This window comes from Primulina tabacum, chromosome 8, assembly GCF_025594145.1.
Source record: "Primulina tabacum isolate GXHZ01 chromosome 8, ASM2559414v2, whole genome shotgun sequence".
NCBI lineage: Eukaryota > Viridiplantae > Streptophyta > Magnoliopsida > Lamiales > Gesneriaceae > Primulina > Primulina tabacum.
In genome coordinates, this window is record NC_134557.1 from 10,730,635 (window position 1) to 10,747,234 (window position 16,600).

Here is a 16,600-nt window from a genome sequence, read left to right on the forward strand (position 1 = left end):
CATTTATATTTTGAAAGTAAACTTATTTTATTCCTATTAATATAACATTAGCATTACTATTATATTTCTTAACAATAAATTCGCTATCGTCAATATCACTGTGGTAAATAAAATTTATTTCGAAAATATTATAGGTATTATACCTAATTTATTTTCTCTTATCAATCACTCGTCATATTCATCTATTTCATTACCATATGAAGTGTATTAACTTTTATGTCTACATATCTTAGAAACTCAAGATTACAAAATTCTAAGGGGTGTGTATTCAATCTTGGAAATTTGATTACTTTTATTGACTTTTGTAGAGTTTAAAAGTCTAGAGGTAATGAACATAGATTTTTATAAAATCTATAAAAATTTAGTGGTATCCAAATTATATTTTTCTAGAGTCTTAAAAAGTCTAGTGGTATTCAAACTTAACTTTTTAGAAATTTATAAAAATCTAGAGTTATCCAATATTTTCATAGATTTACAATGATTCTAATATAATTCTTTATGTACAAACCTTAAAACTCTAGGTATAACTATAGAAACTCAAAAATTTTCTTCTACTCACCCTAGAGATTTTGGTAGACTTTTAATTTAATAAAATATCTTTCTCACCCATATATCTCTCTTTCTCATTCAAAAACGGCGCTTTTCTCCTCTCTAAAGACAAGTCGAGGGATTCCTCGAATTTCAAAGGTATGATTGAACTAAGCCAATGTTTGTTGATTTCTAGAAAGGTAAAGTATCAGTAGACACAGACCCCAAATATAAAAACAAAACATGATTTTGTGCATTCATGTGGTGAGAACTTTCAATTTCAGAAAAGTTCACAAAAGGCAATGAAACAAAACTTCATCCTAATACATTTGGCAGAATATTCTCGAGATTATCACTACAAGTATAAATTATAAACTAAGAAAACAACAAGAAGATAAAAAAAATTCCCTAGCAAGCACATGCTAAAAAATCCAGCTCTAAAAATATCATAGAAAACAGGACGGGGGCGTCCATTGTTATTACTATCTCATTATTATTTATTATCTCATGTCTCACCATTTTGTAATGTTAAATTTTATTGTTTTTAAGTTAACAAAAAAGAGGAAAAAGTTAGATATGGTATAAATCTAACTTATTGATAACCTTCTAATAATAATCAATTGAATTGGAAAGTATTATTATACGTAAGTAATTATATTTTATTCAAATTTAGTAACTTTTTAATGTCCAATATATATATAATTCATCAGTAGTGTACATGATTTTACTTTTCAAACGATAATAAGAAAAATCTTAAGATATAAATATATAGTGAAAACGAATTCAAATTTTCGATTAGTAGCTTCGAACCTTAGCAATTGTAATTCTAAAAAAAATAAGAGGATAATGATTATGATTATACATGACACTGAAAATTAATTTAGAATAGTGGTATTTTTTTCCCTTTTCTGAGATAGAATAGTGGTTTTTCAATTATTAATGTAAGGAAATGAATCTACATTTAATAAAATTGTTGGAAATGAAGTTTTCTTAGTTCCATGATTTAAGCAAATATATCTTGGACATAAAAGGGGTTAGAGATTACAACTTTCCCCGCGGAGAAAAACCGAAACGTGGATAAGATCCCCGATTTTTTCGGGTTCGGGTATTTTTAGAAATTTCCGAAGTAGTTTGTGCCGGATTGCACACTTTTCTTCATTTGATGAATTTCCATAGGGATGTCAATGGGTCCGGGTTTTACTCAGACCCGCAATGGACCCGCGAATATGGGGTTGGTTCTGGCATACTAAATGGGTCATGCGGTGGGTCTCGGGTCCAATTTTTAGACCCGTCCGGATATAGGGCGGGTCATGGGTCCTATAATACCCGCCCCATATATATGTAGATATAAATATTCTAGGGTTTATTAATTTTATTAATATTCATTTTTTAGTAGCTCACCTCAACCATAACGATCTTAGCTATTCCTATGTCAACTGTTGCATTTGAATCTACTTTTAGCAATATAGGAAGAATAGTTGGTCCTCATCTTACTAGATTAAATATTGTCTACTCGCTGATTTTATATTGATCTGTTTAAATTATGTTATTACTTATTTTCGGAAATGTCAAGATTTTTTTGGAGAGCTAGTAACTCTTTTTTTATGTAATTCTTTATGTCGTGAAAATACTTTGTTTGTTATTATTAAGTGTGGTCGAAGACATGAATTAATTTTCCACAATGTTGTATTTAGAGGCTTGTCTGTTTCATAGTTCATTAATGTGAGAAGAAAGATTACTTTTTTATTTTAAAAAAATTCGGGTCTCACGGTTCTACCCGGCCCCGTTTCGTATTCGATGTGGGATGGGTCCGAAAAATATTTAACCGGGGTGGGGCGGGTAATGGGTCAAAGTTTTTTTCATGGGGAGGGTCTTGGGTTTAGCCATACCCGCCCCATACCCGCCCCATTGACATCTCTGAATTTTCAGTTGAATCAGAGAATGAATTTCCACAACCTTCGGCAGAACAAGTTTACGAAGATAACAATTTTAATCAAATATTTGACACAGAAAAACAACAACGAGCAAATGCAAATGCATGGAGAGATACTATAGCAAATCGAATGTGGAGTGACGTTGATCATATTTACAATAACAAAACTTAGTTTTTTCGTAAAAAAAACTGCTTAAAATTTATCAAATTTCATAATGTTTTGATTAGTTATTTATCTATATTGATTAAATTTTATATATGCTTATAAATTAAAAATTTATTGATTAATTGTTTATGCACGTTGAATAGACACAGGGATTGAAATTTTGATTTTGTTAATTGAATTGTGATTTTTTCATATATTAAACATATTTATTTTTTAAATAAGTAAATTTATTTCAAAGTGAAGATGTTATTTATGTTAAATAATTATTGTTCAAAGAAATTAATATATATATGTATGTATGTATATATATATATATATGTAAGTACAAAAATGTATATATGTAAGTACAAAATTTTCACCATTAATAAAAAAATTTGCAAATATCTATCAAAATCTTGCAAAAAGTCTACAAAAATTCATGAATTCTGTTTACAGAGTCAATAAAAATCTATCAAATTCACCGAAATATGTCATTTAAAAAAGTCATTGAAAATCATTAATATCTACATTGAATACACCCTACTAAATGTGTCAACTAAATTCTAAAAAACAAACGTTATGTCTACTGAAATTCTATCGACATTAACAATTAACAAGTTTTCAGTTTCTTTGATTACACTAAGATTCTAAGTGCTCTTGCTGACTGTTTAACAGTTCATATTTCAACTAATATTTAAGTTAAAGTTACCAATTTCATAAATCCATTACCGTAAAAAATGTCATTAGGTATGACCCCCCTTATAAACACCACCATTATTTAAATATGGATACTCTATTTTCGAATTTAAAATAACTTATTTATGTAGTTGATCCCTCATTAGATTTTAAGATGAACAAATACTTTGTATTCAATTTGAGACATATTATTAAATTTCTCCAACTTGAACAACAACTCAATGTTTTTCCTAACTATTCTCACTTTCGTAAAATCCATATTTTTTCATTTTTTTTACTTTGTTGAGCATAGAGCCAACCTGAAATACTAATCGTATGAATACGTATATAAAAGAAAATAAAAACTTCCTATATTCATTAAATAAGACCTACACAATATAAACACATCATTATTTACTCTAAAAAAACATATAAATACTCGTATGTTAAACGATAAATCTGAGTAAAACACCTCAAGAATTGAGATGCCCTGTCTAGTATATATATATGCCACCAAAAAAGTTCTCGGTTGCATTTGACCTGTAAATCTCATTGGTTTGTGCATGTTCAGCAACTTTGAAATAACATGAGAAGTGCTTATGCAAATCTTAAAATATCTACCTTCAGAAACTGACATTATAATAAATTTGTCTATAAAACTACTTTTTAGCATGTTAGGTTGCACATCACAAAAACTCAAAGCACATTCACTAGAAACTATAGAATTCTTCTTGATAGCAAGTTTTTTGAAGCAAAAAGAGCACAAGATGAACCACAAGTTTTTATATATCTAAACAAATGTCCAAACCATTTGATCCAAAAAACAAGCAGCAAAGAGAGTTTGCCTCCTAAACTTCAATAGACACAATCAAAACATACCATGGTGCTAAAAGAACAATATATTTACTTTCTACTGACGGAAAAAAAATGGCAGAAACGCCAGATCCAGGATCATGCTACTGCTCCTTCCATATCCTACCGGTAACCCGAAGTTTCAACTCTTTCCTGTCCCCACCGGAGAAGAAAAGTGCCATGTTACGTTGAATTATGAGCCCGTCGAAACTATCGCGAACCTTTTTGTGGCCATCCCTTATGCTTCTTGGAACTCCTTGCCATATGGCTTTCCTCCCATTACCCCCAACTTCAAGACTATAGCTGTAGTTTTTTGCCTCGTTGTCATCACCCATGAACCGTAAAAATGCAATGTATACAGGCGCCATTCCCAGCTGAAATGCTTCAAAATGAAGACAGAAACACTGCCCAAAACAACTGAAAACCTGAGGAAAGATAGATTTAGTATGTGAACAGGAAAACTTCATTCTACCCAGAAAAATTAGTCCGCGGATGCAAATTTACTAGAATTATGGCTAGTGCCTAGTATTATTTTCCATTATCGTTTATTTATAAAAGATGCATAGACCAACATTACAAACCATGGAGAGAGCTCAAAAGAATCATAAATAACAAGAATGAAAATTCCTTTACCGTAAGCATCCACGTGGCATTCTCGACCTCGTGTGGATTTGATTTGACATAGCGATGATTGAAAGTACTGCCATTGTGCATGTCAACTTTGTGATCATCTTTCAAGTGGTTCACAAGAAAAGGTATATCACCAATAACCGAGCATTCTGAACCCGCATAGGGACAATTGTAGGGTCTAAAAGAGCATTGGGATTCATGTTTAAGCTTGCTGTAGTAAGGATAGATGCTAATACACCCGAAATTCTGATATTTACATGGAAGCTCAAGAGATGCAGCCACCTTCTCCAACGCAAGACATCTGATGTTACCAAGTTCGTGCCTGCAAGTTGGGCACCGGTTGTGTACTCTAGGTTTGCATCCAGAACACAATGTGTGACCATTGGAACACTATAATAACAGAAATGACAGAATTATACTTAATTCAGCTCATGAAACCAGATTACATACAAAACTGAATTACCAACTTGTTACACATTAATTAAATTACTTTGGCCAATTCATATCTAAATATATATACTAGATTTAAAGAAGTATATGAGTTCTAATTCAATCGTCATCAGGATTACAACCTAAGACGAGAAGAACTAATAAATAGATGTTACTAGCAATTTTGCAAGATATCAAAGAATTATATATCCAATCAATTGACGAAGAACTATGATACGGAATATGTGCACCATGTTCTATGACTTGTTTAAAGTAAAATTCTAGGGGCAAAAGTAAAATACTAAATATTAAAAAATAGTCCATATCTGAAGCAAAGAATAAAACTTGTAAAAAAATTCTAACAAAACAAGATATTGAAGCAGTCTTTTTAAATATCAAGCCAGTAAATTATAATATTTCTCACGGTCCACACAAAAAGAACCTGAATGTACTGCAATCCATGATTTATGACTCCCGGCTTTTTTCTAGCATTTACTTCCTAACTTACATGGGATCACCATTTTTTCAAAAAAAAAGAAAAGAAAGCACAAATACGACAAAGCTTATTATCAACAATTGGGAGAAAAAAGAAAACCAAAGAGAAGGCACAAAATTCGTATCTTTTGTTCCTATTTTTCTGTTTAAATGTACTTTAAAGGTAAAATGGTGAAGAAAAACTCAAACTGAAGCGGAACTTTTTTATTGCAAATAATTTACCCCAACAATTTTAGATACAAGATAGCTGTACCTGATGAATTGGCGGGTACATAGCATTTAGGCATACTGGACATTCCAGCAGCTCACGGACACTACTCGTGACAATGACATCCGTTTTTACAGGAGTTTGAGATGTCTCATTGACATGTTCTCCAATATCCAACATTTCTTCATTTTGGGGTGGATCAATGACCTCAGGTTTACTTCGCGAGTCATCATAAAAGGCATTTCCACTTGCCATCGAAAGCAAATACACTTAGTACCTACACAAGCCAACATGTAGGTTACAAATTAAACTAAATTTACAACTTACATCAAATTGAGGCGATGAAAATGCTAAAAAATTAGTGTCAACCAAACAGAAACATGGAGAGGGCACATAGTTTATGTCTGAGACTAAGTAGAGGAAGGGGATAGGAGTCATGCAGTTGGGTCGAAAATTCTGTAATTAATAATCCCCATATCCATACAACTCATAACCAATCAAATTCTGAAAACTAGAAATTGCACTTGTTAGCATTTTCTTACAGAAGGAAATAAAATTAAATTATCCAAGTGAAAGATCAAATGGCCTCGCATCGCAACAAAAACAGAGGGAACATATCCCATTCAACAATCAATATGAAATCTATCGAAAAAATACCATCCAGTCGCCAGATATAATCAATCCATGATGCCAAAGAAAATTCATAGATTGCCATGGTGAAATCCTGTTAGTCCATATTCTTGATAAAACTAGAATTCCAGCCACAAGAAAACAATATCATCATAATAGGAATCCTTCATGACTTCCGCTTTTACACCCAATTAGTAATTTCACATGCAGTTCAAAACATGGAAAAAGTTGGCAACTTTATCCATTGCTTATATTAAAATTAATATCAATATTAACATAACAAATGCCCGGAAAGACAACCAAAAAGTAGATATCCTGAATCTTATATTTGAAATCAACACACGTCAGAACTTTTGGGTCCTCCCAACAACTTTTAATCGAATTTCCCTGACCCGTGCCAACACATCACATATTCATAGAAACACAAGCTTTCAGGATGGATAGCCAATGCTGTTAAACAAGCCAAAGGTCTGATTTAACAACAAGATTATGCTTTGTTCAGCACAGCATTTGAATGGTATTTCAATTTTCCGTATCAATCCCAGATCTACAAAACTCCACCGAAAACAACTCAAACCAAAAAAGGCACAAATTCTTCCACCACCCAAAAAAGCTGTAAAACAAACTCAAAATAATTTTTTTTAAAGATAAAACCCAGAAAAAAAAATGACAACTTTGGGTAAAAAATCAAGAACCCACACTGAAATAGATAGAAATCAGCATGGGAAGAGATTACCTGGACCAAACAATGGCTCCAAATTAAAAACCCATAGCTAAAAAAAGATGGAGGAAAATCCTTTGCAAAGAGGAAATGGGCTCCGATTATTAGGCTCGACCTGCAATCCGGTAAAGTCAATATAGAGACATATATGTATATATAGAGACACATATCAAAACAATCTACGCAATAGTTTGAAAAATATCAACAGACAAGTACGGCTGAAGTCAGCGTCGCCGTTTGTCTTGGTCTACTACATTAACCGTGATGCAAGAATCAACAAATGGAACATCAAACAACAAAACAGTATAAATAAATTGCAGAAGAAGAAAGAAGTGAGAGAGAGAGAGAGGGAGAGAGAGAGACCAGGAAAGTTCAATTCAAAATAAAGCCATAATGGAAACAAAAAGAAGAGGTCGAATCAGAAAAATAGTGGCCCCGAAGTGAAGTTGTATGCAAAAAAAAAAAAAACCACTGCCGTGTTGGGCACCAAATGCAGAGATCTTTTGGTCCAAGATTTACTGAACAATTAAAAATAAATTCATATGCATTAATGGCGTCTCGTCTGGTTACCAAGTTTTGGTTCAAAATTCACCCATCGATTGAAAATGTTCATTAATGGCGTCTGATTATGAAAAAGGATTCACGAGGTTCCTTAATCGCTATCCAAGTTGGCAGTGACGCTTTGAATTGAATTCACACATGCATTATATGTCATTGATGCCCCCATTTCGCAGGTGGCTTCAAGCTCCTTCAAGACTCATTGTTAACATTAATATTATTCACACTTTAATATATAAATCATTCCCACTCGATTATGATATTTCCCTACTATCGGGTTTTGGAGACCAACGTTTTATCGAACAAAACGAACAAGAACGCTATTTATCAAGATATTTTGTTTGTACATGTCTTCTCTTTGTTACCCGAAAAATCTTTTTTTTTTTATTACAACACATGTGGGAGATTCGAACATGGGCTACAAACCCGGTCTCCGAAAGAAAGAATTTTTAACATGTAGTTAATTATCAAACATGTCTCACTTGATTTATTCATAAAATACCTCTTTCTCTCTTGTGCTGATATTATTAATAATTTATTTAAATTTCAGATAACATATTATTGTATAATTTATTTTAAGTTTATTATAACACTATTTGTTACAAAAATTGTGGGCGCAGATGTGTCAAGTGTAATGTACTTAATTGAGTTAAAGAAAGACGAAAGAATCTAACTTCTACAATCAGAACGATTGTGAACATCAAACTTGACTGTTCGTTCTAGTATTCTAGACTGGTAATAGTATTCTAAACTAGTAAAGGGACGAAAAAAAACAAAAGAAAATGATGAAAATAACACTTCAAATTGAAGAATAAACTCCTACCATAATCATGTATATACAAAACCACGATTATTTCACATACCATAAAAATATAAATAAAGTTGATTGAAACTAGAATGAAAAATCTGGAAACTGTTTGGACTAAAGAGATTTTATATCTAGAAATATGAAAATTTGAATATTTGCTGCATGAGAATTTTTTAAGTGAACTTCCACTTTAGTTCTATTAATTGGGCCGAACTAATTTCAGCCCACTGTTTCTTTTCATTTTTAGCAAAACTTCATGGGCTTCTCATCAATATTTAATGGGCTTATTATATTGAGCCCATAACTTATTTTTCACAAACAACTACCAAATGTTAAATTTATATATAATAAATAATATATTTTAAAAAATATAATGTACTGCAATTCGAATGATGAACACCAAATCATATCTGTCAAGAACGAGTTGACGATTACAAGGAAGCAGACCGGACCTGTTATATTAAATCAGATGATCGGATCGAATAATTGTTATATTATATAAAATAATAATATGATATATTTTAAAATATTAAATTTTAAAGATATTAAATATGTATATAAATAATAATAATAATATTTATAAAAAGTTAAAATCTAAGCAACTTACATTTAATCAAATATAATATAGCTATATTTAAAAAAATCAAAATAAGCTCTAATACTACTAAAATAATATTTTTAACAAATTTTAAATCCAAATAATCATACATATAACTAAAAATAAAATTTAAACTATAACAAAATAATCAAATTATAATTTTTTTTAAAAAAAATAGTGAACTAGTCGGACCGATTTTTAACCGGTTCTTGACCTGTCCGACTGATTGTTGACTGGTTTTGAATAGTTCTAACCAGTTTGACTATAAAAACGATTTTTACACTATGTTGGGACCGAACCTGTGAATGGTTTTCGATCGAGCTGGCCGGTCAGATTTTGAAAATAATGATATAATGCATGGCCATGACCTTTTTAAAGGGCTCAAATTAGAGATGTTCATAAACTGAACCATATCGAATCAAACTGTAAAATCAAACCAAACACCAAATGGTTTGGATCAATTTTCATACAGTCATGATATGAATTGGTTTTAAAACCTACCAAACCGTAAAAATTGATTTGATTCAAACTTTGGACAAAATTAAACCAAGCCAAACCAACTTTATTAATATAAAAAATTATATAATAAGCTTTATTGATTTAGTGAAAGTTTTCTTGGATATAGGTTTATTTGATTTGATTTTTTTGTTTCTATTGTATTATTAGTGCAGCTTTTTATAACTACAACTATAAAAATCTAGGTTCAAGTTACAAAATTATGCAACATTCATAAGCATTTTAATGAGTGGTTTTTATTTATAAACATTTTAGTCTACAATCAAATAAATTGTTCACTCTATTTTTCTCAAATGTCAATATCTACTTTTCCAAATTACAATATCTCATGCATTAATTCACTATGAAACTCAAAAACTTTAAATTAGTCATCTAAACTAGACCAAACAAAAATTAATAGTTTAAATGTTCGAACTATATCATTGCCCAGAACTTTTGAGGCATATGTTGAGGCGACACATGCTACGATTGAAGAAATAGGGATGGAAGAGGAAGCTGAAGGAGGAGTTAACACAACCATCATTGATCCTGCTTTCTTCTGAAATAAGAAATCAGGTTGTGGACCTTTGACTGTAGATTTCATGGGTAAAACCTCCATCTCAACTGCACAACAACCAGCCACTGAAGTACCTGAAATCAACTGCTAACCCTACACCTGATCTAACAGTTGGTTCTACTTCTGACCAAACCGCAGACACCAACACAACCAGAGTACATCTGCACAAGGAGGTACATATTTTTTCCTCTCTCCCCACTGATGTACATGGTGTCATTCCCACTACTGGTGAATAGGGAGATAACACTACCGGAAGTCATTTAACTTCCGTGGTTGATGTGCTACGATCAAATCTTCTCCAAAAGAAAATACTACAAATCTCCAAAGTCTGTCTCCTGAGACCATTTTTGAAGAATCCTCTCCAATTCAGCATCAAGAATCTCATGTTCTCTCATCTCAACCTATTGACACTGATATTCCAAATGATTTATCCCCACTTGTGAAGGTGCAACTGAGGATGATCATATTGCGCATGAGGAGGCAAATATTGAAGAGTATGTTGACCGGTCGAAACACTATGATTACACTGGATCTCCCAGAAACAAAGATAAGATTGAGGCTAATGCTCATTTTGCAGAAGTCTTATCTCCTAGTGAGAAGGTTCCAGAGTCTTATGGTGGATGTTGATGCTCATCTGCTTGCTTCTGATCATTGCATAATCAATCTCTGTCAATCATCAATCGAAATATTTCTGATCTTCATAGGGATATTCACTTAAACATGATCGAGTTTCAATCTTCTAAAATATCATACAATGAAGCATTAGTCACTTTAACTAGTCAAATTACGCGAAGTGAACAGAAGATCAACACTTGCATTGATGGTATTCAAGCTTTCCTCGGCACTCAAATCCAAGAAATGTTTGATTTTGTAAAAATGTGTGATGCAAAAAAGGGGAAGATCAGTTAAGAATAGAGGCAGAGGCCAAACAAAGGCTGGAAAAGGCCAGAAAAGGGCAACAGATAAAGCAGCAGAAGAAGAAAGAAGCTTTTCTGAGAATATGTGGAGGGTCAAGTAGTGGTAGTTATTGGTTCAGAAGGGAGCACATGATTTAAATTTATGTTCTTAGGTGTATAATAAATTTTTTTTTTTGTTTTATCTTGTAATAATGAAATTCATTTTCTCAATTAAATTCATTTTAGGCATAACAATATTTCTGGAGCTTATGTTTTGTCATCACTAAAAAGGGAGAAAATTTTAAATTCCTTAATTTTGATGATAACAAACAATAATTCATTGCATTAGAACAATCTGTCATTATTCGTGTATTAAGGTACTCGACCGTTCTGGCAAAGACAAAGATCAACACACTACCGATGTTTAAAAGATGTGTAAGAGATCACAAGCTATTTAGTCTCTCTATCGTTAAACCTACTCAATCAGTTACATTAGACAATCTGTCACGCGACTGGACTGCTCAGAGATATACTAAAGTAACATTCGATCATACATAGTTAAGGATATTTGTGAAAGTCAATGAATCAATTGATAGCTCAGAATTGAAACAATTCTCATCTAACATAAGATATTCCATCAGTCCGTCGTCTGACAGCTTTGTACGATGTGGACTTTTAAAAGCAAAGAGCTGGAAATATATTAAAGAGCATTTAATGAAAGTTGTAGCATGTAACAATGATGTTGCCATATGTGATGTGTCCATATTGTCGGATTACATAACAAAGAGTCGAAGAACGAAAACAAAAAGGACTCCAGTACTATATAAAGATAATGCAAACAAGAATTCTACATACAGAGATACATTCGAAGCAACAAATTCAAAAAGAAAGCTTGCATGATTAAAAATTTCTGAGCACAATTCTCATATATCATACACTGTTCACCAGCTCCTTCTTCAATATATTATCAGATCTACAAAGATCAGTCAAAGCTTGAAAACAACTACTCAACCGATTTATGCCAGAGACAATTCTAGTAGTTGCAAACATCTTGAATCTTAGGATTCATTCAATGTTATATCTGTGGTGTTTTTTTGATTGTTTGACTGAAAGATTCAACCATTGTAAAAGTTACTAGGAGTTTCAACTTAGGCAGTTGACAAGACCCTAAGATTGAAGCGTGTTGTTACAAAAGATTTGTAAAACAAAAATCTTATAGTGAATTCTTTGCCAAGCAGAAAAATGAGAGACATAGAAATATTTTGTCTTCGAATTTTACATATTATGTGTCATTTACTCATCCAGTTGACAATATACATTTAAGTATCGTAATACCCGAGATTTTAATTATTGTAATCTGAAATAATTAATTGATAATTGATGTGATTATAGGCGGAAAGGAACAGACCGGGGAAGGACAAGAGAAGACATGAGATATGTGCGAGGACAGAACCCCTCGCGCATATGCGCGAGCATGGCAGAGAACCTCGCGCATATGCGCGAGAAGAGAGCGTGCGCATATGCGCGAGCTGGTGAACTTGACAAGTGCCGAGACAGTAGGTCTCGCGCATATGCGTGGGGTCAGGGTGCGCATATGCGCGAGCAGAAGAATTCTGATGCGCAGAGACCAGTAGGTCTCGCGCATATGCGCCGAGGAAGGTCGCGCATATGCGCGAGATGTGCTGCATAAAGATGAAGCCACATGTACTTTACCATGCAATATTAAAGGAAATTAGCCTCATTTCCTTCAGAATTCAGAAAGAAGAGCCGAGGGAAAGCTTCAATTCTTGTGATACTAGAATTCGGTTTGCGGAATATCCATCCGTTAGAATTTCAATCCGGCTTTATTTCGTGCTCCTCTCGACAAGAACTTCAATAGGACGTAAGTTTTATTACTTTCTGATATGGTTCGAAATTTGAATGTGGGGAGAATCATGATATGACTGATATTATATGTTCTTGAGATTGTTATCATTGTATAAACGAAATCAGATTGAAGAACAGATACCGTATGAAACTGTATCATTTTCAGATTGAATTTGATTGAGATTATACAGATTTGGTATCAGATTATGTTTGTAGATTGATTATGAGTTGAGATTGATATATGTTGATATTTTATTGCTGGGTATATCGAGATTGTGCAGTTATGCCGTCGAAACAGAATTAGATTGAGTTCTGATTATATCAAGTATTGCTTTGAGTTGTATATTGATATTGTACTCCTCAATAATGTCAATGTCAGATTGAGTATTGACAGCTTAGAATTCAAAACTTCGACTTCGTCAGATCGACAAAAAAGGTATAAATCAATGTTAGACCGGGAAGATACGACTCGAGTTAGATTCGACTTGAGTTTCCCAAAACCACATACTTTATTTAATTGCATTCATGTTTGCAATTCATAAGATTGATATGCTTAGTCTATTAATTTATAGCACAGCATATATTGAGTCATGGGCAGATGTGCCTAGTCATTGGCAGAGGTGCCAAGTATTTGACAGAGCCGTCAAGACACTGGATGTTTGGTTTATATCGATGCGCTTAGGAGTAGATCGACTTCTATTGCAGAAATTCGATATAATGTGCCAATGTCTGGAAACCGGGATCTCTAGACTAGATGAGAGTCGAGTCTGAGATTAAGAGTTAAAGAGTTTGATTTACTGTTTTATATCGATTCATGTTTTTCAGATTATGATACATGCTATTGATAACTGTTCCATGTTTTTATATCTATTTATATGATTGCATGTATACATTGTTTATACTGGGAATATAATTCTCACCAGAGTTATCCGACTGTTGTTGTATTTGTATGTGTGCATGACAACAGGTGGGACATGATCAGGGTCAAGAAGAGGATGAGAGATTGAGATTAGCGTGGAGATTCGGACCCAGAAGTATATTTGTTTCATCACTTGATTTGTAGTGAATCAACAATAGTTTGTTATGATTTTCTTTTGTACCAGACTTGTACTTTTGATCTTGATGTTGATCATTGTAAATGAAATAAGATTTATTTCATATGTTGCGCACTCATGTATTTAAAAAAAAAAATTAGACCCAGTTTACTTAATTGTTACATTTGATCCTTATAATGATTAAGAAGATGAATTAGAGTCCGGATCTCCACAGCAGGTGGTATCAGAGCCGTACTGTCCTTGGACTGAGATAGAAGCGAGTGAACGGGGTAGATTGAGTTTTATTTCCTGCTTTTGCTATGCTAGCATGTTTTATCGTTTTTAATACATGTTTACCTGATTATCTGATTTGATTGGAAATATGTATTTGGACAATGAATCAGAACCGATTCTTGATCAGCAGTAAGATGATCAGAGGAGGACTGAAACAGATTTGTTGTATTTGGCTACTAATCCTTTTGATAATCAGATATGCCTCCTCGAAGAATCTCAGAACAGGGTAGTACCTCTACGAATCCGATGGATGTTACAGCAACACCTATGGAAACACTGCTGAAGAGATTTCAGTCGTTCAAACCGTCGACTCTGAAGGGCACTGAGACTTCTGTTGACTGTGAGAGTTGGCTAGATGATATTGAGATGCTGTTTGATTCACTTGACTACACAGATGAACGAAGAGTTAGACTGATTGGGCACCAGTTGCATGATGTTGCAAAGAATTGGTGGCTTACAACTAAGAGAGCGTTGGAGCATCGAGATACAGTTATTACCTGGAAAATCTTTAAGACTGAATTTTATCAAAGATTTTTCCCAATATCGTACAGGAAAGACAAGGGTGCAGAGTTTGCCAATCTGAGACATGGTCAGCTGAATATAGAAGAATATGTGGCCAAGTTCTCTACCTTGTTACGTTTTGCTCCACATGTTGCTGAGAGTGATGAAGCTGTTGCTGATCAGTTTATTAATGGGCTGAATCCTGAGATCTTTACACTGGTAAATGCTGGGAGACCGAATAACTTTGCTGATGCTTTGAATAAAGCTAAAGGAGCAGAAGCCGGCCTGATTAGACAGAAATGAGCTTCGTATGTTGCCCCAACACCGAAACAGCAACAACATCCCACTCAATTCCACCAACCCCCTCCCAGATTTGAGAGTGACAATAGCAGCAGTAGATAGAAAGATTATTTGAAAGCCAGAGGAAGACAGTTTAAGAGGCCTGGTAGTAGTTCATCGAGCTCCAGTGGTTCACGACAGAGCCAGAGTAATACAGGGATCTATTGCAGAACTTGTGGAGGAAGACATCCTACCGAGCAATGCCAAGGAGTATCTGGTAGTTGCAACATTTGCAGACAGCAAGGACATTTTGCCAGAGTTTGTCGACAGAGAAGTTCTCAAAGATCCCAGGGAGCAGAATCATCTGGATCAGTGTCTCAGACTGATAGACGATCATCAGTTGTTCATTCTTTCCAGCCACCACCTACTACTCAGTCACAGTAGAGGCCAGGAGGAAGCCTAGACTGTTAGCCAGCCTCCGAGATAGCAGGCCAGAGTATTTGCTTTGACTGAAGAACAGGCACAGGAAGTATCAGATGATGTTGTTGCGGGTAACTATAGTCTTTGTGGTTACTCTACTTATGTATTGATTGATACAGGTGCATCCCATACATTTATATATGAACGATTTGCATTGATACATGATTTGCCTGTTGAGTCATTATCTGCTATAGTATCTGTCTCTTCACCTTTGGGGGGAGGTCTTATATCAGTGAAATCTGTTAAACGTTGTATACTGCAGTATGATGGGAATGAGATTGAATTAGATTGTATTGTACTCGGTTTGTCTGATATTGATTGCATTTTCAGGTATTGATATGTTGACCAAGTACAGAGCTACCGTAGATTGTTTCCAGAAGATTGTGAGATTCAGACCTGACATGACTGATGAATGGAAATTTTACGGTAAGAGTTCTAGATTTAGAATTCCTTTGATATCGGCATTATCTAAGACTCGATTATTACAGAAAGGAGCAGAGGGATTCCTTGTGTATTCAGTAGATGTACTGAAATCGAGCCCGTCATTGGCAGATTTGCCAGTGGTATGTGAGTTTGCTGATGTCTTTCCAGATGAGATTCCGGGTTTGCCTCCAATCCGAGAGATAGACTTCAGCATTGAATTGGTACCAGGTACAGTTCCGATTTCTAGAGCTCCGTACAGAATGGCACCAATTGAACTGAAAGAATTGATAGATCAGTTAGAAGATTTACTGGCCAAGGGTTACATCAGACCGAGTGTTTCTCCTTGGGGTGCTCCAGTACTATTTGTTAGAAAGAAGGACGGTTCAATGAGACTCTGCATTGACTATCGACAACTGAACAAGGCTACGATAAAGAATAAATATCATTTGCCTCGTATCGATGATTTATTTGCTTAGTTGCAGGGTTCTTCTATCTATTCCAAGATCGATCTGAGATCTGGATATAATCAGCTGAGAGTTAAAGAT

The 16,600-nt window shown here is 33.9% G+C and overlaps 1 protein-coding gene across 1 annotated transcript; it reads right to left on the reverse strand.

The window, feature by feature from the left end:
* Positions 1 to 4,040: 4,040 nt before the first annotated feature.
* Positions 4,041 to 7,603, reverse strand: LOC142553721 (E3 ubiquitin-protein ligase DIS1-like). Its single transcript, XM_075664169.1, has 4 exons — positions 7,262 to 7,603; positions 5,941 to 6,172; positions 4,767 to 5,153; positions 4,041 to 4,558 (listed from the first exon to the last, which is right to left on the reverse strand). The coding sequence occupies exons 2-4, from the start codon at positions 6,148 to 6,150 to the stop codon at positions 4,238 to 4,240; spliced, it is 918 nt and encodes a 305-aa protein (XP_075520284.1). The 5' UTR covers positions 6,151 to 6,172; positions 7,262 to 7,603; the 3' UTR covers positions 4,041 to 4,237.
* Between the last annotated feature and the right edge of the window lie 8,997 nt (positions 7,604 to 16,600).

What these genes read in the sequence shown, in the direction of transcription:
- LOC142553721 (XM_075664169.1), bottom strand. Translation starts at nt 6,150, where the DNA reads ATGGCAAGTGGAAATGCCTTTTATGATGACTCGCGAAGTAAACCTGAG. An exon ending in TGTACCCGCCAATTCATCAG is followed by an intron (nt 5,154 to 5,940) that starts GTACAGCTATCT and finishes CTGTTATTATAG; the next exon opens with TGTTCCAATGGTCACACATT. An exon ending in ATGCCACGTGGATGCTTACG is followed by an intron (nt 4,559 to 4,766) that starts GTAAAGGAATTT and finishes ATCTTTCCTCAG; the next exon opens with GTTTTCAGTTGTTTTGGGCA.